We start from the raw sequence: 25,409 nt of genomic DNA on the forward strand, positions 1-25,409 counted from the left end.
TATAATCTCCATTATGTCTTGCCAAACGCTGAACTCAAGGACTGCTGATCTACAGCAGACCCTATTGAGTGAATATTCTCTTACTTTTGATCATGCTGACATCATTGGCTCCATCACCTATGGCCAAAGTGACAGCATGCCTATAGTTCTTCACCAGCTCTACCACTTGGGCTTTCTGGAGTGGGGTGACTCGGCAGCAAACCACAGTCTTACACATGCAGGCGAGTTCTATGAGATCATTCTTGACATCACTTTCTAGGGCATGGGCCTATGTTATTAAAAAAAAATATCCAGATTAGAACAAGACATAATCAATGAGAGATGTCATTTGGGAAGCAGATTTCTTGTTTTTCAACTGATTTCTTTTCTAAACAGTTTAATTCATTTCAACAAGTCATCGCTGACCCAGAGTCATATAAACAACTAACTAAAGAAATGAGTACTAAACTTCTACTAAGTGCCAAGGAATTTTAGAATAAAATTTTTAAAAAAACAGTGCCCTTGTGTGTCCTTTTTGAGACATTATAATGCTGTATGGGTAAGATATAATTAAATGCCAGAAAAGTGGGATGCCTGGGTGGCTCAGTGGTTGGGCGGCTGCCTTCGGCTCAGGTTGTGATCCCAGGATCTGGGATCGGGTCCCGCATCGGGCTCCTGTGAAGAGCCTGCTTCTCCCTCTACCTATGTCTCTGCTTCTCTCTCTCTCTCTCTCTCTCTCTCTCTCTCTCTGTGTCTCATGAATAAATAAATAAATCTTTAAAAAAAATAAATGCCAGAAAAGTTCCAGAATCCATGAAAATAAAAAAAAGCAAAAGATGGAACGTATCCACCATCTCACCAAGTTTAGAATGAACTATAAAATGATGGTGATTTCTTTGTTCTATGTGATGGAACTTTTGTTTCCTTTGCATTCTTGTTCATATATTTAGTGTTTGTTGTTGTGGTTGTTAATGGTTGGGCAAATGAAAAGCAGATGATCTGGAGATGAGCCCTTTAAAAACAAAGTGATTGAAATAGAGAGAGGCCTGTGCAAAAGGGTGGCATGCAACTTGTGTCTCAGTCAGGGTTCCCAACCAATTCCACTCTTGTTCCTCTCCAAATGCACACAGCCTTTCTATATGACAAGAAATGACTGAAAAAGAGAACATAATCCTTTGTGGTTAACTGTGCAATTTGTCTTCTAGAAAATATCTTACTGTGCATTATTTAATAAACACATTAAGAGGAAACAGGAATCTACATAAACTTTGAGTCATGTCTGAATGAATCTTAAGCAAGACAGTCACAGCCCATCACATCTGGCCCCTATATTCCTTTTGAGTTCTGTCTTCTACCACTACCTTTAAGTTTACTCTGTACTCTCATCATGCCAAATTGATTGTTTCTGTAATGGGATTGGTTCTTTCTTGACTCTGTGCCTTTGTACTTGCTGCTTCTGTACCTGGAAACATCACTTCCTCCAGGAAGTCTTCCCTGACTTTCATACAAGAAACTAAATGTGTCTGCCTCTATGCACTCAAAGCTCTTTGTTCATTCCTCTATGTAGTATTTGTCATACCACTGTGAGATTAGCTCTCCTACTAGATGGCAATCCCTAAAACAAGAACCATGTTCTATTCACATCCTTATCCTCCGGCCTGGGCATATAATAAATGTTAGTGGTATCAATGAAAGGATGGGTGAATGAATATAAAACATGACTCTGACATAGAAAACTCTTATATCAAGGCCTATGATTCCCAGGGAAAATGGTGAGTTAACTTTCTCAAATTTAATTGCTCTTTTTAAAAGAGAAAGCATGTAACTAGTTGTCTTGCCCAGAATGGTCCCCTTTTTTCTCTTTTATTTTCTTCTTTATTATCAACAAGTGAAAACCTAGACTCAGTCTCTGATAAAGAGCCCAATTATATTCTGCAAAGCACTGAGATTTGAGCAAATTGGAATCATGATTTACTATAAAAACAAAACAAAACAAAACAAAAACAAACAAACTAAAAAACCCTTCTGACCATACCAGCAGAAATGTGGTCAATTCTCAAATGAAAAATGGCATTTCATGGTTTCCTAAGTTTCAGGCTTTGAAGCTGAAAGGGTTCTTGAAGAACATCTATCTTAGCTCTTTCTTTCAACAGATACAGAGACAAAGAAAAAGTAGCATACATTATCACTTGAGTACTCTAACCCACCACACATTGGCTTCTTTGAGCCTGAGGGAAAGTCAAAGCACAACTCATTAGGAACCTTTCCATATTGTAGTCCCTGGGCAATTCAGCTTGGAGGCCACCAGTTTCAAGTCCCAGTTGACAGGCTTATAATTTTCAGTTGCTGCTCATTTGTGCAAGGGAGAAGTTCGTGTCATCTGGGCAAACCTTCGACTGAGCTTGGCTTGCAGCTGAGCTCTGTAACTTTCCATGGTGTAGAAGGCAACACATCATTACGTCTGGAATCCAGCTGGATAATGCTTTAAGCACTAAGAGCTAACAGACAGCTGATCACAAGGGGGAAAATACAATATACTCATAGCCAATTTCTTTTGTCGTCTAAGAAACTGTCTACAGGAAGATACATTTATTTTTCCGAACTCCAAAAGTGAGAAATTATCATCAAAGCTGAAGAAAGATGTGAGATTAGCTCTTTGTGCATATAAATGATAATTTCACTGGACTCCAATCAGAGTTTTTGTTTTCTAAATTAGAAACTCAGAAGAGTGTTTTGATATTTGTTCAAGATTTGGAACCTGAACTACATTAAAAGCACAATGCAAGTTTATTCTATTACGACAAGAACCAGATTTCCTAATCAAAGCAAATTGTTTGGCATTGGTGTAAAATACTGCTATTTAGAAAAACCACCAGAGGTATCTTAATGGCAATAATTTGGTGTGATAATTATGTGAAGATCAAGTTGTGCTCTGCCAAATCACAAACATCAGCAAGAGCAATAATTGCAGTACATCCAACAGTTACATTATTTTAATTAAATAACAGGGAGCTATGACACTCTCCCTTAGAAAGCACTTAAACAATACTACTAAATGGCCTACAGTCATCTAGATGAGATTGATATTCTGTGAACATACTATTTCTTTGGATCCCTCCTTTCGCTGTGGTGATTCAAGTAATAATATATGAAATATATATCAGAAGTTTCCTTTCCCCTTGAAAACAGGAAATCATTGTGTATACCCTGTTTCTCGTAGTGTCATTTATGTGGAAAACACAAAAGGAGATCTCATTACGACAGCACTAAAGAGACAATTATTGGGATAAAGAAAAAGAACAAAAGCCTTAAGCAAACTCACCAAACTGTGGCCATTTATGATTAAGGCATAATCTCCTGTTATGGTTTCTTCTACAACTGAGTCCAGCTCCAGCTGCTGTTTTTCAAAAACTACATGGCCGTTGGAAGAACTTCTGTTTTGTCCAAACAAATTTTCCTTTGCTTTTCTTGAAGGAGAGGGGGGAAACAAATCATAACAAGTATACAGAGCGTACCTATTATGCTAACAGACTGGATAGAGGTAAATTCATTTCATCACAATTTGGATAGACTATGGCATAAGATTCGGTTACAGTAAAGCAAGACGGATGGTTCTTTGTGATGGGGAGACCATAGCAAATTTGCAAATTCCAGGAAGTATGAAAGTAAACACAATGAACACAGAATCCTTTGAACATTTACAATTGTCTTAAATCTAAATTATCATCCTGAGCTGGGCTTGAACTAGGTGTTCTCACCACATTTAGCATATAAGGTTGTCTGAGCTTCAAGTACTTCAAAACCACTGATCTGGCATGTAACATGTAATATTGTTAAAAATCAAAAAGAGAAGGACTAAAGACATTTGATGACATCCTCTAGGAATTGCAGGACTTTAATATATAAAATAAATTTATTAATTTGCAGAACAATGTTATATGATCTGGCTTAAAACAGCAGTCCTTTAATAAGCACATTTTCTAAAAGTGTAACAATAAAACTAAATGATGGCATATACTGAATTGGCATAGTCATAAGGATATAATGGACTGTTTTAAGTGAAAATTGTACTCATCAGCTCAAACAATAGAATAAATCTTCTGGGAAAGAAAATACAGACACTGAATGTAGAGGGTCATTCTAAATGGAAACTCCTTCCAATGCCCCAATTAGCAGTAGAAAAAGTTCTGCTCACACTCATCCATGGTCACTTAACATGGTTGAAGAGGCGCTTTACCTCTTCAAATCTTAACCTCTTCAAAATGGAAAGATAATACCTTTAATGGAAGAGAAAGTTCCTCTCTGAGGACACTCAGATGACAGGCTTTGAAGTAAATAGGGCAAGCTGACATGACTCCAGAACTTTCACCACAACCAGGGAGCTACATGGCAGATACTCCCTGAAGATGAGTGCCAAAGCCAGCCACCAATATGGTAGGCTACAACTTGCATGTACAAAATGAGTGCCCAAGAGCAAATGAGGAGCGGGAGACCAGAAAATGGATGTTTTGACTTACAGCAAAATGCAATGTTTCCCCAAAGCCTCATCCTATATAGAAAACATTTATTAAAATAGTTTTATGATATAAAAAGAAGAGAATGTTCACTGTGCAAAAACAACCAGTTTAACCCTTAGCTTTCTAATTATTTGAAAATGTAACACTAATTGTTTATATGTAAAGTCTAAACAAAAACAAAACACAACACACACACACACACACACACACACACCCTTATCTTCTGGCTCAACATCTCCTTCTGCTGTCCAGGACCATAAGCACAGCCTGCATTTAGGAACCCAAGGAGCCCAGAGTTTACATGCCCTGCTCCAAGAGTGATATCAAGCATTTAACAATCAGTCCGTAGAATCAAAGAAAAAGATTTATAAAGTCAGAGTGCTATGTGTGAAATTTAGGGAGTTAAGGTGAGGGGCGGGTGGAGAACAGACAAGAAAAATCATTGCTTAGTGGGAGAATTAGACTTTTATATCAGATAACCGTGTCAAGGAGTCCTCCTAACAGTCATGAAAATTTACTGTCCCATATAATGAAGAAAGCTAGAGAAACAAGCTCCTCAGAAGCGAGCATTTCTCTGACAATGGTGCAGAGCTCATAAACTGGGTCTTAAGAAAGCACCAAAGGGCAAACATCTCCCGAGGTTTCCTTTTTAGTAAAGTTCTCACTCGCTGTATAAATGACTCAATCTCTGTTTTCCCCCAGAGCATAAAAACATTCCAATGAAGGGTGAAGTTCATGAAAGTATTGGCTGAAATTCTATTTACTTAGGATCTTTTTCCCCTAAACTGTCTTCCTAACATCTCCAGGCAGAAAAGGGACAGTTTTTCTGGCTTGGCTTAAAAATCCCACTGTGTTCCCTCCACATGGGCCACCCCTCCTCACCAGATGGGGCTCACACATTTTCAGACCTTCACTCATGCTCTATAGCTATCATTTCTTTCTCTCCCTGGAATTTAGCTCTTAAATGCCAGCTGGTACTCGAAAAAACAATTTATTAGGAAAGGGAAAACTATATGACTCCCTCTATTGAACAGAAACTACATTTTTGCAGGCATAACACACAATGCTTAATCACGTAACACAAATAACAAATTCTAAAACAGAAAAGGGCCTGTGTTCTCCCATGCGGTGTAATGAAGGGCAGTCTATTAGAATGCTGGCATGCAGAAATGCCTTAGCGGATGAGGCAACTGTGGCATTCACAGCCCGGTGCCACTGTAAATACAGCAGAGCACAGTTGGACCCACGGTGGCTTGCATGCACTGTATTAAAAAAAGCGATGGCATGCTCATAAGACACTCTGAGTTCAAACATGACATGGACCTGTTAGGAAAGGAATTGAAACCATGGCATTATGTTTAAAAGAAGACAATCCTGACTCAGATATAAGAGCATTGAGCTTGGACCCTGGAGAGCTGCGCTCAGGCCCAAGGTCTGCCTCTGACATCTTGTGTGCCCATAGTTGAGTGATTTGACTTCTAGCCACTTGTCAAGTCAGTTACAGACCCAGCATAGAACTCAGGTTTTCAAATTCCTAGTTCTCAGTTACCTGCACTAAGCTGGTTTACATATAGAGTCAGCCACAGGCTCTCTCTAGGACCAGAAAAAGATAGTGCCAGAGGAGCAGTTAAGTATCCGGATAGCACCACACTGGCAACAGAAGAGAAAAGGAGGAAGCCCATGAAATTTTTATTTCAAGCCCTAGTTCCATCCCTTACTATCCATGTAGTTTATAAGATACTCAACCCCTAACGCTGTGTTTTATTAGAAACTAGGTGAATGGGACAACCAATCAGACTGGTTGAACTAGCTATGAAAACTTGGACAGCTGAACCAGTGTGTACTAGAATATTGCCAAGATTTCTTAGTACCCCAAAATGTTATGGTTTATGATAGAAACCTAGCCTACTAAAACATTTTGTCTGAATGACTAGAAGTTGGAAATGAGGAATGAGATGCATTTTCTTTGGCCTGCACAGTGTTTTTAAAAATCTGTATGAGTTTATGGACATCATGTTGTTCACCTTCACCAAAGGCTCCACCACTATCTCATGTCTTATAGCCTAGGACCACAAAACTAATGTTACCTGCCTGGTTCTGGAGCTATTTGCATTTGAGAACTCTGCTCATTTAAACAAGTAACTTTCTACCAAGTAGTGCTCAAAAAAGTGCAACGTGTTTTGCTGATTAAAGAAAAAATATCAATTCCTAGGTAGAACACTGGAATATTTCTCAGAAGCAGTGGAGTAATGTCATGGTTTAGTTATAGGACATGAATTTTTCCAACAAAACATGGGACCAACACAACAAAAATGAAACACAGAATGAGTTCACCTGTCAGCTCAAGCAAAATTATATTCTCATCTGTCTTCCTTTGGGCAGAAGACATATGTATCAGTGAAATGTAATCAATGTAGTAATCTGCAGAGAAATCATAGCTGGGTTTAATTGTAGATTTCTGGGCATGTCTTTAAATTAAAAGAGTTATGGTGGCAAAATTAACCCAGGACTCAAAGTGCCTAAAACAGTTTCATGACATTAAATTTGAAACAAGCCACACGCATGATATGCATAAAAATTATATATCCATGTTTGTGGAATAATCTAGACACATTTGATGGGTTTAAATATAACCATTTAGGTCCTTTCCTTCTAATAGCTACTGTCACTTAGATCTTGGTTTTTTGATACACTTTTTTGGGGGTTGTTTTTGCATGAACTCCTACTAAACTCAAAAGATAACACAAAAAAACTGAATGGTGCAAATTTATGATTTTAATATTTCATTTCCCAAACTGTGGGTTTAGATATAAATAGCCCAGATTAGGATTAGAGAGAACACCTTTGGCAATAACTTTTCTTGGGTTCTCTATTTCCCCCAATCCTAGTATTAAGAAAATGCATACTACAAATGTATTCATGCCATTCATATAGAATTTTCTACCATGCATTGCCTCCCTGTCTTAAACTCTGAGAATAAGGCTATCTTCAAGTCTGAGTTAAAATAAACATAATTTGCTAGTCAGTTAAGCAAAATGGCCTTAAGGGCCTGAAATAATTAGCCTAGGCAGAAATTCCTTATTTTTCCCCTCTGAATATTTTTTCTTCTCATTAAAATATCTTTGGATTTTTTCCAGTTATGAATTGAACACTATTACAATTTCAAATAATAAGAGAGCCATAAAGAACAAAGGAAACACAATCCATAATTTCAACACTCAGAGATAACCACTGTATATGTCCTCTAGAGCTGGATGGGTAAGTAAAGGACAGATATTGATATAGATGTATAGTGTTTTATACATATGCATATATAAAAATACATACTTTATTTGAAAAAAAGGGATCATAATCTCATTTTTCACTTAAATATATCATGGGCATCTTTCAATGTCAATAAATACATAATCACTTTTAATATCTGTATAGTATCCCACTGCCAGTATATGTCATAGTAATCAACAAAATCCCTTGTGGCTGGTATTTGAGCATTTTCTGATTTTCAGTTATAATTGATGCAGCAATCACTATTTCTTTATATGTATATTCAGACATTTATCCACTTGTTTAAGGACAATTCCCAGAAGTATAGATCATTGGATCAAAAGTGCACATATATGTAATTTTGAAATATGTTGCAAGTTTGCCCTTGAGAAAGCTTCTACCAACTTATACTCCTAACACCAATTTATAAGAATTCATATTTCTCCAGATTCCTTCCACATAATGGCAGTTATGCCATCTACTTAGTCACCCAAAAGTAGCTGGATAAAATCTTGAGATATTAACTTTGGTTTCATACCCTTCTGCAATCACCACCACAATCACAGATGACCCTCTTTACTCAGAAATATACCTTGTCTCAGGAGATTTCACAGAGCCAAATACAGAGGGAACAAAAAAGAGTCATGATCTGGCTTTTTAAGTACCGAAATAGACTCTTGAAAGTCATATCAGCATTGATCTTGAATTTCATTAATGGGCTTTGTGAGAGGGAAGAAAAAAGGGTTCTCCAGTTTTCATAAAACAATCCTAAAAGAAATCAGGGCATAAATGTTACCATAAAGAGAGTAGAAAGTCCATCCTAGTCTAGAAGAAAGGGACTATGAAGAGAAGCTTAGATTTTGGTGATTTGTTAAAGAAATCTGGGTCCTAACTCATACCCTGGACCAGTAGTGGATGGAGGAGTGTGTGGGTAATCACAAACTGAATCCTCAGATGAGTTTTTTGGAATCTGAGTATGGAATAGTTGCCACTGAAATATAGTGACAAAAAAGATACTAGAGTAAAGGGATTTCAGGAACAGAAGTGGCCACGTGGGAACACAATTCTCAGATACACAGAAGAGCAACCACACTTGCCTTATTTCCCTATGAGCATGTGGAAGTAAGCCAAGAGGGAAGCCCAAGACTCAGAGAGACCGGAAACCAGAAAGGGATACAGAAGTGGGAAGTGCTAGATGCCAGTAGGATAGATGTTGAGGATCAGTGACAGGTGGGGCAACTGGGCATCCTAGACTTGAACTAAATTTACCCCAAAGTGCCTAGTTTAATTGTTCTCTCATCAGGCAGAAAAGGGGTTCAAGTTCAGTTTTATAAAATTTAAAGAGTTTTTGTTCTTGCAAGGTTGAGTGTATTCTGAGCTGTGAAAGTCAGACAAGCTAGAAATGACATAGCTTCCTACTTCTCTTCACATCCAATCAAATTCCAAGTTCTATCTGTTCTACCTCCACAAGGGCTGTCACAGTTTCATTCCACCCTTTCAGTGTCACTATTTTAGTTCAGCCTCATCATTTCTAAACTCAGGTATTCCAATAGCTTCCTAATGTATCTCCCCATACCATTCATTTTCCCATCAAACATATTCCATCTATCCTGTCACTGGAGTGTTATTTCATAAATGTAGAATTGAGTTTGTTACTCTCTGTTTAAAAGCCATCCACATCTACCCAATAACGTTAAGGTGGAGTAAAACCATTTTCACTTATCAATCAATCACCAATCTGTTCTGAAAAAAATGGTTCCCTCCCTTAGTTCTATCATACACTCTAGCTAAAATATGGACATTGCTCCTAGAAACATGATTTCTTTCATGTTTCTATGCCTTCGTGTGTGCTGTTCTATCAACCTGCAATATCCTTATCCAATGTAACCAATTGAGGAAGGGATCCATAAAGGTTGTTATAGAGGTTAGTGTATTGGCTTCAATATCTTAAGAAGGTTAATAAAAAATATAGATTGCTCTATGATTAGAATGTATAGACTCACCACATTTTTGTAACGTTTGTGTTATGTTTAGCAACAATTACATCAACTGGATGTAGAAAGCTGATGTATCATGCTAGTTAGAAGTTGACTGCCTGTGTCTTTGCACAATACATATTGAGAAATCTTATTATTACTGATATAATTTTATTATTATTTATATAATTTTCATAGACTCCACAGAGTCTATTGGGGAAATGTTAATAAAAATAGTCCTGGTTGTGGGAACAACAGCTGAAGAAAAGAAAAAAGGGGGAAGGGAATAAGTAGAGAGAGGGAAAAGGAAAGAAAGGTACTCACTGAATGGCTACAATTCTTTACATTCTTACCTCTTCTAATCTCCTGAATAAAATAATCTACAGAGTAGGTATTCTTATATTTTCCCATTTACAAATAAGGAAACAAATCAAAGAGAGTTTGAACAGAATATTTAATGTAATTCAGCCTGCCAGTGAATACTAAGCTGAGATTTCAACATGAGTCCAACCAACACGAAGCCCATATCTTTCCTCTTACATCTGCCGTCTCTCCCTGGAATTTATTCTGCTCTCATCATTACTCTGGTGTGTGACCTCAAGGGAAGCAGTAAGATGCCTCAACAACTACATTTTTTATATCAATCATTTAAAAGTAATAAGAACACATCCAAGATATGTTTAGAGAGACATGTGGCAAGTGATTCGGTGCACAAGCTCTGAGGCCACGCTAGATTCAAATACCAGCTGAACCACTGGCCAGTTGTGAAACTTCAGGCATGTTATTCACCCTATCCATGCCTCAACTTCCTGATCTGTAAAATAAGGATAATGATAATGCTTACCACTGGGTTGCTTTGGGAATGAAATGTAATACATATATCCTGCTTATAACAGTGCCTGGGGGCACTGTCTCAAGGCATTTAGCACTAGGCACATTACAGTCTAGATCTGCTCACATCCATCTTCCTTCATAAAGAGTTAAATTCCCAAAAAAAAAGGTCATTTAAAGATATTTTCTTAAAATAAAACATTTAATTGCTATTACTTAAAAATTATTAATATTTTCCCCTATTTCTCAATGTATTTGGCAAAGACATGCCATCTCGGTCATAGCTTCTGACCAGCATGTACACCAGCAGTTTTCTACTGGAGGTAAAATAGTGTGGAAGTCAGGAAATTTGATCTACAAGTAGAAATTGGTAGTGCTAATAGTTAAGACTTCCTTTCTTTTCAAGGCTCAGGAACAAAAGTGTAATGATGGAGACATATGAAGGAAGCCCATAGTGCTCCATTGTTGCATTGAGGGGAGGCTAGCCTCATCTAGAATGTAGCAAGATACAACCAGTTTGCTTCTAATGCAATAATCTGCTTGGCTGGACCCAAAATGGATTGAGCTTAGAGATGCTACTAGAAGCATTGATAAGCAAAAATTGTTAAAAGACAGCATTTTTTAAAGTTCTAGGAAAATAATTCTGCATACTTAAAATGAAATAGCAAAAAAAAAAATGAAATAACAACAAAAAAAAGAAATGTTATTTCTCAAAAAAATGTTATTTCTCAAAATTTAATGTTTTTCCACTCTTACCTAATTTCAGCACTTATATATTTTCTGGTATTTGCAGCACTTACACAAATTTCACATTATTCTATGTCTCATAAGCATTATATATCTGGGTTTAATAGTAATACCTACTTTCTTTAATGCTGAAAGACTATTTCAACTTTCCATACCATATCCCACAGCTGTGTTTTTCAAATTTATCTGATCATAATTTCATCTAGGTGCTTATGAAAATACAAATCCCCATACCCCATCCACTGGAGAGTCTTAATTTAGGGGCCAGAATGAAACTAGGGAATTCCTGTTTTAAACAAATGCCCTAACTGAATCTGATCACTCATTGTATAAGAGCTAAGTACTCACTAATGCTTAGTTTTAAAGGATAATTCAATGTAAATAATTTCAATTACTTTTCTAAAAATACTTGGAAAATGTTGGAGGCCTGAAGACAATGCTTCACAACTGATGTCAAAACTATCTTATGAATAAGAATTTAGGAAACATGCAGAAAGAATTCTTTTTTTTTTTTTTAAGTATGTGGTTTTTTGGTTTTTTTTTATTTATTTATTTATTTTTTTTATTTATGATAGTCACAGAGAGAGAGAGAGAGAGAGAGGCAGAGACACAGGCAGAGGGAGAAGCAGGCTCCATGCACCGGGAGCCCGACGTGGGAATCGATCCAGGGTCTCCCGGATCGGGCCCTGGGCCAAAGGCAGGCGCCAAACCGCTGCCACCCAGGGATCCCCAGAAAGAATTCTATACTAAATTAAGGCCACAGAAATATAAAGGGCCTTTCTACCTTGTCAACTCTGACCTTCCTTTCCCCTGCCTACCTCCCTTCCTTTCTTCCTTCCTTTAGCACTTACCTGAGTTCTTCTCTGACTTCCACTGCTGTGTTCCCTGATATAATGAACACATCTTTCATGTCATCAGTCAGCATGTTGCAGGCATAACCAATGTTGATGGCAGTTTCTGATACAAAATAAAACCCACCTCAGTTAGAACATTACTTAATAACATAAGTACCTTTTTCATAAAAGTTTTGAGGCATTACCCCTTAATGTCAGAGAGAATGTGATAAGTGATAAAATCCAAGAAACCCAGAGCTAAATTCAAAGACTCTTTCCATGATCAAATTCACCACTTGCTAAATCCATGGAGAGGTAGCAACATCTATGAATTTTCAGCCTTCTCATATGGGTTTTGAAAAACTTCTTAATTCCCAAAATTAGTACTTATGGAAAAACCCTAAGGCCCTATAATATAGTGAAATATGTAAATAAAAAACTTTTTACCTGAAGTCCCAAATACTGCTTTGGGACAACTAAAATACTTAATTTAGCTATTATTCAATCTGTAGACACACTGAAAAAATTCAAATTTTTCAACTGAACAGCAAAAATGTTCTTATCATAGCTTTATAGTTCTCTGATGTGCAACACTGGCAATTTACCATTAAGCGAATTAAAATTCGGAATTTGTCACCTCAAAGACCACCCAGGACTGCTGCTACTAGGTAAGTGGAGAACTACATGATGTTGAGCAGTCCTTCCTCCACTTCTATAGAACTGGACACTTGAATAGTTAGGTAATCCTTCCATCCTCAGTAGGGTCATTTGTTTTTCATTCTATTGAGTCTTTAGGCTCTCGCCAAATTCTGTGGGATAATTAGATTTGCCCTAAGTCTGAAGGCAATTGATAAAATCCTAGCATATCCTTTGTATAAGCCACAGAAATGAAAGCCAAATAAGAATAAACTTGTGGATATTCATAACTAAGTGAATAGTTAAGAATGTACCCACTGATCAATATCATACTCTAGGAAGTCTCTACTAACACACCACAGAGCTCAACTCTCTACTGTTTATTTTTTGTAATCAGTGATTTGGGTGAACACATGGAGAACTGATGTATCATATCTACAAATCCTCCAATATTCTAAAAAAAATATGTAACAAGTACATAGAATCTTGAAAACGTATGTGTGCCAATTAACTAAATATTCTGGTTTATTGCTGATGAAGCATAAAATCATTTTTTTTTTTTTTTTTTTTTTTTTTTAGCCATTACTGCTAGCAGTAGATCCAAAATCTACTGATCCCTGTTTCTTCTTAGGAAACACAGTAAGCTGAACATAATGACTCTCTCTGCTGACTTGGCATTTTGTCATGTCTGAAAGTGGGTCAGCTCTCATTGTACCACTACATGGGCAGTCTTGAAATTTAGCCTGGTTGCAGTGGTACCCCTGTGGTGATTATTAAAATGTCAGAGTATTTCCACACCAATGGATAAATAGCTGCTTCCCTGAATCTCTCCAAAGCCTGCCCACCATCCTGATCTTGTCCCTAATTACCCCCAACTCCCTACCATCAAGAAACTAAAGCAAAAAAAAAAAAAAAAAAAAAAAAAAAAAAAAAAAAAAAAAAAAAAAAAAAGAAACTAAAGCAGTAGTCCTGAGATCTCCGATATCTTGCTTCAGTGCTATGCCTCTCTCTGTCCTGATTGGGGGCAGTGTTCATGTGAAACAAATATTTTTTAATACCATTGTTGCTTACAGATGAAAGTACTATATTTAAAAAGTAACTGAGCTGAAACCCAACTGACTTTCAGGGTATACTATAAAAGATAATTCGTTTTTAAATAATAAACTTTTGTAATATATTAGATTTCCTTTTCTTATTTCAACTCTTTCCTATGTGAAGGGCTGCATAAATGTGTAATTCATTAAGTTTTCTGGTTAATTCAAATCTTACCATAGAAATTATTGCCCTCCCCCTTTTAAGACATCATCAGCATCCATTTTCAATTTACCTTGTTTGTCTCCTGTTAGGACCCAGATCTTAATATGGGCTAGTGATAAATTTGTAATTGTTTCAATAACACCCTCTTGTAATTTGTCTTCTACAGCAGTGGCACCTAGTAGCTTCATTGAAAAATAGAGAATACCTTATGTTAATACAAGCAAACAACATCCACAATATTTATACCTTTAAATTACAGAGTTTAGAGGTCAAGGAACATGAATTGAAGATGGAAGTTATGATGCATTGATACAGCAAGCATCTTATTATATGCAGTGATGGTTGGGAAGGTCCTCAAGAGGAGATTCCCAAACCAAGCCAATTGATAGTCACACCAATTAATGGCAGAGATCCTGGAGGCTAGAATTTTTATGAGGAGTCTGATATGCTCAGTAACATATTAGCATAAACATCAGAAGACATTTGGGCTTCTAAGAACTGAAGAACTCCCCAGCTGCTTCTCCACTTATATCAACATGGAAAGGTCCAAAGGAGAGCCCTAATCTCAAAGTAAGGATCACAAAAAAGTTGAGACATCATCTTAAATCAACAAACAAGCAGATGCCATAAACTAAAAAGTGAAGGGTCTTATATAATATTTCATACAGAGATGAATATAAAACATGCTCCTTAGTACTTCACAGTAGCTAACCATCCTGATCACTGGGGCCTCAGGGAAGAGCAGTTTTTAAAGTAGATCATACTCTGGGCAGCACAGATATCATCAGAACATCATGGCCTAGGATGGTTTAGAGCTACAGCCACTCTTCATGGAAAGCTTCCTTGCTCTAAAAAGGTAGATCATAAAGCAGGGAGAGGAAAAAAAAACAAAAACAAAAGCATAACATCAAGGACATACCAGAGGATAACAATCAATAAAGATACCACTGTCTTCTACTTTGGAGAAACCTCCAATTGTATAAGCCACTGCTAATAGAAATAATCCTCTAGGCTCTCTAGGGCCATACATGGCAAACTTGAAGCCAATATATAAAGCATGACTCAGTGTTTGAAAAGGTAACATCTACTATGTGCAAGATGATTTAGCAATGGATTATTCCTATACTAGATCTCTAAACACATACTATCCCATCTGTAAATACGAACCATCATGCTTCTAAACTCATACCATTAAATCTCTTTCAATCTCTTCATATAGTCCAGCTATCCGCTCATCCCTCTCATCCATGAGCGCATTTGCATCTTCAAGCATTTTATGCCACTCTTTAAAGTACTTGTCATCCAAATCTCGGTACGCAATGGCCAAGGTTCGAAGGCCTTCCCCTGCAAATTCCTGCCAAAGCAGACATAGATTTAGGAACCATCACAGAACAGTAATCATGGCAATAACAGTAATAACAATGGGTAAGAAGTTTTTCACTTAAATTCATTTTGTCCCAAGAATATTGCTTAGCTATCCTGACCCCCAGCTTTTTAATCCTCTTGGAAATGGGTTATAATGTTTATATTTTGTATTTTATTTCTTTGGGGTTAAGCCCTCAGGGGAGCTAGCCTTCCCTTAAAGACAACCACAATGCCTGCTGAAGTACCCTAGTTGAGAAGTGATCAACCACACCCATGACTTGAGATATCCATTTGAAGAAACATATATTGGTTCCAACCTATCCCCTGCATGAAGGAAGCACTCCGTCAGTAAGAGAGACTCAGCCTGTGTCATGGCACATAGCCCTAAACTTTCAGAAAAGAAGAAAGGATCCTCAGGGGAACCATAGCTCTTAAGTCCAAGGCAGGAGCTCTCTCAAAAGATGACAACATGACATGTCATCTCGTGTTTCCTCTAATAATATAGCTATGTCTAAAATTAACTGAGTCTTACTTCTATTTATGCTTGAAATCTTCCATAACAAAAATTTAAAGTCAATTACAGATAAATAAACAAACGTTGGTCAGGTAACAGAAGCTGAAGCATACTAAGGTTATAATGATAACCTCTAGGAGCAAAAGGGAAAGTAGGCAAAAAAGTTATTACAGAAGTTTGCTTCTGGGAAGCAAGAAGTAGAGGATGACTTACTTTTCATTCTAGCTCATCTGTAAATATTCTTTGTTTTTGCTATATGAAAGTTTTATTTCAATAATGAAAGCTCTTAGAAATTTTAAGAACACCATCAAATCAGGTTATTTCTTAAAATTACTATTTTTGAGAAACTGATTTCTCTGGAGATGGTACTTAACAATTGGTTAAATGAATTGAAGATCATACTTCTCCTTTAGTGTCTCAATAAGCTGACAATCTCAAATGATACCTTTGATGCTTTATCCTCCTAATAGGAAAAATAGATAAATAAAAATGGGAGACTGGTAGTTGCTAAGTGTCTCACACAGTCACAATAGCTAGAAACATAGGTAGACTGCTTTGGGGAAATGCTAAAAACTTCCCACTTCATCTAGGCCTCCAGTGGTCATTTTATGGGCCTTTAGACTGCAAGTGTTTTTTTAAACATTTCTGCTCCTTTGGGCATTGCCACTGAGCATATCTTCTCTGTTGTGTTTTGGCTTATGGAACAGACATAGGTTTGTGACCAAGCACAAGTTAAACCATGACACACCCTAATTCAGTAAATGGAAAGAAAATTCAGTGCATGCTGCAATAATGTGGTTTTGCCCACAGAGACAATGGGAAAAATTATCCAAATTTATCTTGTAGGCAATTGGTAGCACTTTGGACATTGTAATCACATTTTGCAAGACCACCACTAGGTCCCCTACTGATCTGAAAATCTAGTTACTGCCTTGTAATGATCTTTTGTCCTCTTAATTCACAGAAACACTTCTTTGCCTTGCAACAGCACTGGGCATGACCAGTGCTTTCCTCTCTGTTCTGTACAACAGTGAATCAACTCCAACATGGCATTACAATAGGGGACAGATGATTTAAGTTATTTAATTAGTGAATGAATCACAAGTTTAATCCTTAATGAGCATTTGAGCAAGGTCCTTTCCTACCATTAAACAATTCAAAGTCAATTATTAAATATAAATTGAAAACCTCAGAGTTTAAAACCAAAATGAATAAAGTGAATGAAGCAAAGAGTAAGTCAAATTTTATTACCTGGAAAAATCTCTTTTGCATAGAAATGTAAAAAACAAAAAAACAAAACAAAAAAAACAACAAATAAGGCTTCCTATACTTTAGCATGAAAGGAAAACGTATGAAAATCCAAGGCCTTTGGTGTTTGAGCAATGGCAAAAATTAGATACTTATGATTCCAATGTTGTTTTCATAAAAAAAAAAAAAAAAAAAATTTAACAAGACCATGCCGGCCTTCTGGAAGAGTTTAAAAGAAAATCAAGAATGCCCTATTGGAAAGACAAAAACAATAGCTACGTTTGTAACCAATATTATTAAATCATCATTCTTTAAACTTAAAGTCAGGCAGGGTTTTTTTGTTTTGTTTTGTTTTGTTTTATTTGTTTGTTTGTTTTTTAAAGATCCAGGGAATGTTTTATATTAAATATAGGGCTTAACAAAGGACATGAATCCTCAATAATTTTTTAAAGGAGAGAAACCAATGAGGATATGAGAGTTTTGGCCAATTGCCCTTAAAGTTCATATTCAGTTAAAGGGAACCTCAAATAAATATTACAGAGACACTTGAATCTTCAGGTTTAAACCAGGTTAATATTCATATTAACTCATAAATTCTTGCTGTTTTACCAAAAGAAATTTTTCAAAAAGTACTCCTGCTGGCTTCAGAAAGTTTTTGTAAAGAAATTACGCATAGTCTCAGAATATGTACATTTGGTAGCTTCAACCTGGAGAATATAAGTGACTCATCCTGATTTATGACCTGAACAGAAGGACCCAGAGGGAAAAGTTGGCTATTGTTTTCCCCTCAACATCTAAGCATTACCTCAAGCTATTCCCTGGGAGTGGTCATAAGAAATTCCATTGGTGTAAGACACATTAGAACCCAAGGGGAAGCAACTGTCTTGCTCCTCTTTCCAGAACCAGTCTAGTGTCCAAGGGAAGAAGCTTCAAACTTCAGGGAGTTAGAGCAGGTTTCCCTAGGTGTCCTGAGCCTTTCTCTGGCCATAGTTCAGAAACCTACACTCAGTAGCTACTTCACAGCTGCTGTGTGTTAATCCATCTGTGGTAACACTGAAAAGACTTTCAGCAGAGCAAATACGGTGGTGTCAGTTTCCAGACATTCACTGGCACAGTTTCCTGTGCTTTCTATTTCACAAGTCAGATCATTTAGCTGATATTTTAAAAACAAGACCTAATCACAGGAAGTGGCCAAAGGGCCTCTGTGCTAACCTTCACAAAGAGGCACTTACACTGAGATGGTCTGTCGTCAAATTCAGAAGGTCTTCATTGGATGGATGAAGTTTTTCAAACAGAATAGTATCTGCTCCTTTGCAATAAAGCTTTATTTGTCCTTCTGGATTCCGAACTGAAAAGAAAATTTTTTCATAGTAGAGAATCAATGAAATCCATCAAAACTCAACTTTCCTAAAGGGCTCTAGCCAGGAAATCTGGAAATGGGCATATTGTTTTAGCCAGTAGTAAAATATTCAGTGCCTTTAATTAGAAGGTCACTAAGTCACTTGGCCTTATTCTTGTTCTATCAAATTAAAAATATTCCATCTATTGGAATCCTTTATTTCCCAAACTCGGAAACAAGTGTTTTTATTCTGATGTGTATGACCTTACTATTTTCCTTGCCTACTATTTTGAAGGGTTGGTAAATTCAAATTAAGCCTTCTGGATGGATTGAATAAAATTGAGAGCTTTGCCTGCCTGCCTTCTGATGCAAAACTCAAGACCTACTTTAGGAGTCAACTATCATTGTTATGCCAAATGATCTCCACATTGAATTTCTAGCCACTCCTAGCCATGGTTTATGTGCTAGTTCTCCATCCTTGCTGATGTTTTCCTTTATCCTCTTTACTCATTGAAAAAGTCCTTTCTTTTTTTCTTGGTGGTTGATTTTTTTATCACAATCCTGGCATAAAGCATACCTCACAGGGAGCTTTCAAAATTAGTTTCTACCTTCTTTTAACTGGAAGTCTGTATCAATTAGGTATGTTTTAAATCTGCCTCCCACCTCAGGTTTGGGAATGACAGCCCTGATGAGGATCTCCTTCATTTCTAATCTTTAACCCTTCCCCTGGCTGTCCCACATATTGCTGTCAAATCTTTATTCAAACTACAGAATAGAGACGCGTGGGTGACTCAGTGGTTGAGTGTCTGCTTATGACACTCCCAGGGTCCTGGATCAAGTCCCGCATCAGGCTCATTGTGGGGAGCCTGCTTCTCCCTTTATGTCTCTGCCTCTCTCTCTGTATCATGAGTAAATAAATAAAATCTTTGTAAAACAAATAAACTATAGAATATTTGGCCTACATTTGTAGGCTTGATTTTACAGCTGGGCACATATTAGGTGCTTAATTATTCGTTAAATGAATGAATGAATGAATAAATGAAAGAAAGAAAGAAAGAAAGAAAGAAAGAAAGAAAGAAAGAAAGAAAGAAAGAAAGAAAGAAAACATGACATGACATGCCATGACATGGCAATATATTTCTTCCCAGGAACTACCCACAATTTAAGACAACTTTCTAGGTCACACCTTGATGATCTGAACTCTGACTCTCACAAAATTCATCATGTCAAAAATTGTTACATTTTTTCTACTCAATTATACCTTTTCTCTAAAAATAGAATGCCTCAAAACAAATGAACATAAATGCTGACTACAACTAACTTAACAGAATATAAAATTTAGAGCTTGACTTAAAGGAATATAAATACCAAAGTATTAATTTCCCTTCTTACCTTTAACTACTCCTACTTAAGACTTCATCTATTCTAGTTTCTTCCTGGCTTTGAATGTATTTAATGTAACCTGGAAACTTTTTTCTATTGAGACTTCTCTAGGGCTTGTCTTCTCTCCTAAAACTCTTGGTCAGCTCTCCTAGTTGCCAGAACTCATGCAGTTCTTCTTGTACTCTGGCTCTAATTACCCACATTAGGGAAAAAGATAAAAAAACATATATAATCTAATTGTTCAAGCTGGGGAGGGGTGGGGGACAATTAATTCTAGGAAAGGCTTTTCTTTGCTTCTCTTCTACAGCAATCCAAATTAATAATTTCTCCCATATTTTCTCTCTTCCATCACCAGAGCTATAGAGGCCAAGTATGTGCATCCTACTTTTACCAGTATGGATTTCTCTGTGACTGTTGTTTTGTTTATACTCCAGGCTAGGACATCAGTTCTCAAACTTGGTCTCAGAACCCCTATACACTCTTAAAAATTTTCAGAACTCCAGGGCTTTTTTAAAGTGGGTTTTATCTATCAATATTTACCATATTAGAAATTGAAGTTGAGAAATTTTATTATATCAATGGTCTTTTGACACTAATTATTATAATAACATAACTATTATAATAATTATAACAAACATTACATATTAACATAAATAACATTTCTATGAAAATAATTACAATTTCTACAACAAAAGAATTAGTTTGGAGAGTGGCATTGTTTTACATAATTACAGGTCTCTTTAATGTCTAGCTTAAAAGATAATTGGATTCTCATATCTGTTTCTGCAGTTCAGTCTGTTGTGAACAGCTTTTATAAAACTCCACAAAATACTCATGAGAAAAAGAATGAAAAAGACAAATAACATTAGTATTATTATGAAAATGTATTTGGCCTTGTGTATCCTCTGAAAAGTCCCAAGTTTTCTAAGGGTTCCCTAGACCATACATGAAGAACTATTGGTCTAGGAAATCACAAACCAGTTATGATTTGTGCAAATCCCTTACAATCTCTTCATCTCAGTTCCTACATATGAAAAGGGGATATTTAAACACTAACTTCTAAGGTCCTTTTCAATCTACATTTTTCTCATTCAGTAAAGATTTTCCATTTCTTCCATGTTTTTTCATAACTCAATATTAGCACTTTTGAATTTGAGTTTGTGTAAACTCAATTTTATGGAATCTTGTTAAATTTTACTCACTAACCCTTTCCTTTAGCAGCTCAGCAAATTTTATATCTCTTCTTTCAAGGCTTCTAAGTCACTTCTGTTAGGAAATCTCAAGACTAATCAAATCTCACCCATTTCAGAAGTTAGTTTTTTTTAAAACAAATTAAAAAGAGAGGCATCTGAGTGGCTCAGTTGGTTAAGCACCAGACTCTTGATTTCAGCTCAGGTCATGATCTCAGGGTCTTGAGATCAAGCCCCACATAGGCTCCATGCTCAGTGGACAGTATGTTCCAGATTCTTTCTCTCCCTCACTCTCCCCTGACTCTCTTTCTCTTTCTAAAAAAAAAAAAAATTAAATTAAATTAAAAAGAACATAACAGTTTTAAATGGTCAAGATAACACGTGGGCAGAGTCTGGACAAAAGTCATAGATTTTTAGTAACAGATTCTTTTGCCATTGCCAGTCCTTTATAAATTGGTGTTCTTCAAAGATTTTCCTAGGATCTAATTCCCCTTCCACTCTCCATGTAGTCACACTCATTTCTATGGCTTCAGATTCCACTGGCAGAAAGATTGCTTTTAAATGTATATATCCTGCCCAAATCCATCTCCAATGCTCCCTTCCAATCTGTACATCCAATCACCAACTAGATATCTCCTTTTAGATGTGTACAGGCACATCAAACTCAAACTGGACACACTCTCTTCCTCCAATAACTAGGTATTTCTCTTGTGTCTCCATCTCAATAGCCGGCTTCATCATTTATTCGGTCTCCCAAATCAGATATCCAGCCATCACTCAAAGCTCCCCTTCCACCACCACCCATACATCCAACTGCAGCCATGAATTTCTCTTTATCACCTTATCTCTTGGCTAAATTATCATATTAATCCAAATATGATAATCTTACTCATTTCAATCCTGCCTGTCTCCAAACTCTTGTAATCCAGACAGAGACATCTTCACATTACTGCCTAGAATCTTGCAATAGTTTCCCTCTGCCCTTAGATCAAGTTTGGACTCTTAACATGACATAAATAGGAATCATCAAGACCTGTCCTTTTCCAGCCTATTTTCTACCCTGCTTCACCATATTTTCCAGATGCAATCACACAGAACATTTTTCAAGTCCATGTTTCCCTTAGCTTCAAGTCCCTGGGATGTGGTAGGCACTTACTAAATATTTGCTTAATTGGGTTGGATTATAATTATGCAAAATTCATTGAAAGCAGCAGCTATGCATAGTGACATCAAAAGAAAAAAATCAGAAATGGCTTCCAGGTTTATGCTATAAGAGTAAATGCAATAACAACACTGTGAAAGGTGATGAATAATTCTATTTTGCCATATCTCATTGGATGGCTGTTCACATATCCATACAGAGAAATGTCTGTCATATGGCAGTATAATTTGTATTTTGATACTCTAAAAAGTTTAGAGTTGAGCAACTCTTACTAAAGATCTTGCAAGGGTTTTTCAAGGAGCTAGCCAAATTCATTCTTCCTTAATGTTTATGTGCCACTTGCCTCTATTAATAAGTGTCATTGAATTTTATCTCTGTATTTTTATTTATATAATGAGAATTGGTCTTTTCAAATTTGTATAATAAGATTTATATGTTTATCAATATAGTAGGTTCTGTACCCTCTGATGAAATTATTTATAGAAATCTATTTTTAGATAACTGAATTAAATCAGGGCTCTTATCCTGGAATGAAAGTAGTACTAATATCAAAACTATACACTCATGATTCAACAAATAGATCCTCCCTCAAAAAAAGGAAGGAGGAGAAAGGAAACAGAGGTGGAGAAGAAAGAAGAAGAAGAAGAAAAGAAGAAAAGAAGAGGAGGAAATAGGGAGGAGAAGGAAGAGGAGGAGGAGCAAGAAAAGGAGGAGGAAGAGGAGGGGAAGCAGAAGCAGCAGTAAATATCTGAGTCCTCACATCAGGGTGTTGTCCCCACAGACCAAGCCATGTGACAATCATGAGACTAGTATTGTTTTTTGTGCCTCATTATCAAACAGAGATTTTTCTTCCCTAGTGAATCCCCTCTTTTGAATTCCTCCTGATTAAAAACCAAACAGAGCCAAAATAAAGCCCACAAGCTTCCATGCATTCTGTGGTGGAACATTACCTTTCTTCATATGGGATCCATTAAGTCAGACATCTGAAGTTTGTGGTTAAGCTGTGATTTCTCCACAGCCTGTAGTGGTGACTGATGCTGGGGAAAAGCCAAAAGTTTCCCTGTGTAGCAATTTTAGGTTTTTGTCAACACCCTCATAGCAAAGAGAAGCTAGTTCTAGGCCAACCCAACATTAGTAACACCTCCCCTGAAGCTGTAAATAGAAGATTACTCTTGCTGATACATCATTAGACCAACGCCTAGAGCAGCATATGTGCTCTTCAGCAGCACCATTGAGGACTGCCTACAGCATATTGTCAAAAAAATAAATATAAACAAACTCAGATGATGTTTGCTTTTTACCTGCTGAGAACAATATCCCATGGCTAGTTTCCCATAGTTACAAATCAAAACCCAACCATATATACACGTTTTCCATAGTAGAAACCCATTTAATATGATGATCAGGATATTTATAAGTTACAAAGCATTGAATTAAATCTTATTTAACAAACATTTAAAGAAAAGCTACTATATGTCAAGCTCTGTGCTGGGCCTTGGGGATTTTTAAATAACTAAAACACAGTACTGCCCTCAGAGAGCATATACTCTAACAACTGGGAAGGTCATGAGTATCATGGGGCTGGTATCACACTGGTGTTATGAACAAGGTGCCCTGAGGAACAAAGGAGAATGTGGTTATTTAGAGAGTAGAATAAGAATTGACAGAACAGGTGACATTTAAATTGGACATTTCCAGCTTAGTAGAAGCTTTCCAAGAAGAGAGTCCTAATTAGGGGAAATAGCACACACAAAGGGTAAAAGTACACAATGCATGCTGGAATGGCAAGACGTAGTGAAGTTTGGGAAGTTTGGGAAGTAGAAGAAGAGTAAATTGAGGTTAGATTGTAAATAATCTTGAATGCTCTGGTAAGAATGTTACCCTCTAAGTTCTAGGGAGCCACCAAAGATTTTATGTAGGTGATGGCAAAATCAGGCCAATGTTTTAGAAAGAATACCCTGGTATCAGCACAGAGCATTATTTTAAGGGGAAATGGTTTTGAAGATATTGCAATAATACAGACAAGTAGTGAAACACTGGGAAACACCCCTAGGAAACACAGTGAGTAGTTTTTGTGGATCTATTAATTCTCTGTGTCTCAGTTTTGTTATCTTTAAAATGGGCCTAACAATAATAGTACCTACCTTATAGAATTGCTGTGACAATTAAATCAATTAATTCATGAGGAGCATCTACAATAGTGCTGGACTCAATAAGCACCTGTTATACATTACTTATACTTATTACTGCAATATTGAAGCTAAGTTGAATATGAAAGAAGTTCATAAAGCCACAAAAATAATCACAACTCTCAGTACATAAACCAATAGTGAAATCATTCTTGAGAAGCAGCAATACAACAAGTACTATCAAATGATCAGGGACACCTGGGTGGCTCAGTTGGTTAAGCACCTGCCTTGGGCTCAGGTCATGATTTCCGGGTCCTGGAATCAAGCTCCGAGTTGGGCTCCCTGCTCAGCAGAGAGTCTGCTTCTCCCTCTCTCTCTGCCTGCCACTCGCTTGTTTTCACTCTCTCTCTCTAATAAATAAAGATCTTTACCAAAAAAATCAAACATAATCTCAGCTACCAGCCAGCCATACCTATGACAGACATCCTTTTTCTGATATTGTTGAAGTCCAAGAAGGCAAGCAGTTGGTAAGTCACCAGTGTTCCCAATTCTTCTACTGTTATTGTCTCTGGGGTGCGAGACTTAAAAATGAACCCAAAATTTCTTGCAGCAGTCACTAAAGCCCCTTCATCAGGAGACTGAACTTGGTAAATCAGCTGTCCTAAAAGAAAAGAAACCATTGTATTAAATAGTAACAAAAAAATTCTATTAAACATAAAAGGAAAAGAAATAGATGCATTAATACTGAGAATAATTGGGATGCCTGGGTGGCTTAGTGGTTAAGCATCTGTATCCGGCTTAGGGCATGATCCTGGAGTCCCAGAATCTGGTCCCACATCAGGCTCCCTGCATGGAGCCTGCTTCTTCTTCTACCTATGTCTTCCTCTCTCTTGCTGTGTCTCTCATAAATAAATAAATAAATAAATAAATAAATAAATAAATAAATAAATAAATAAATAAAATCAATCTTTAAAAAAATACTGAGACTAATCTCTAACATTCACAGAATGCCAATACTAATGCCAACTCATTCTATAAT

The 25,409-nt window shown here is 36.7% G+C and overlaps 1 protein-coding gene across 5 annotated transcripts in view; it reads right to left on the bottom strand.

Moving 5' to 3' along the window:
* The window catches only part of ATP8B4 (ATPase phospholipid transporting 8B4 (putative)), a 237,960-nt gene that overhangs the window by 36,847 nt on the left and 175,704 nt on the right, over positions 1-25,409 (bottom strand). For all 5 annotated transcript variants that reach the window (XM_038580388.1, XM_038580389.1, XM_038580390.1 and 2 more), the window contains 7 exons: positions 24,843-25,031; positions 18,400-18,515; positions 15,230-15,394; positions 14,111-14,222; positions 12,166-12,271; positions 3,302-3,446; positions 85-268 (listed from right to left, as the gene is read on the bottom strand). In XM_038580388.1, the coding sequence (XP_038436316.1) occupies positions 85-268; positions 3,302-3,446; positions 12,166-12,271; positions 14,111-14,222; positions 15,230-15,394; positions 18,400-18,515; positions 24,843-25,031 (1,017 nt within the window). The remainder of the gene's footprint in view (positions 1-84; positions 269-3,301; positions 3,447-12,165; positions 12,272-14,110; positions 14,223-15,229; positions 15,395-18,399; positions 18,516-24,842; positions 25,032-25,409) is intronic.

Source organism: Canis lupus, chromosome 30, assembly GCF_011100685.1.
Source record: "Canis lupus familiaris isolate Mischka breed German Shepherd chromosome 30, alternate assembly UU_Cfam_GSD_1.0, whole genome shotgun sequence".
NCBI classification, from domain to species: Eukaryota; Metazoa; Chordata; class Mammalia; order Carnivora; family Canidae; genus Canis; species Canis lupus.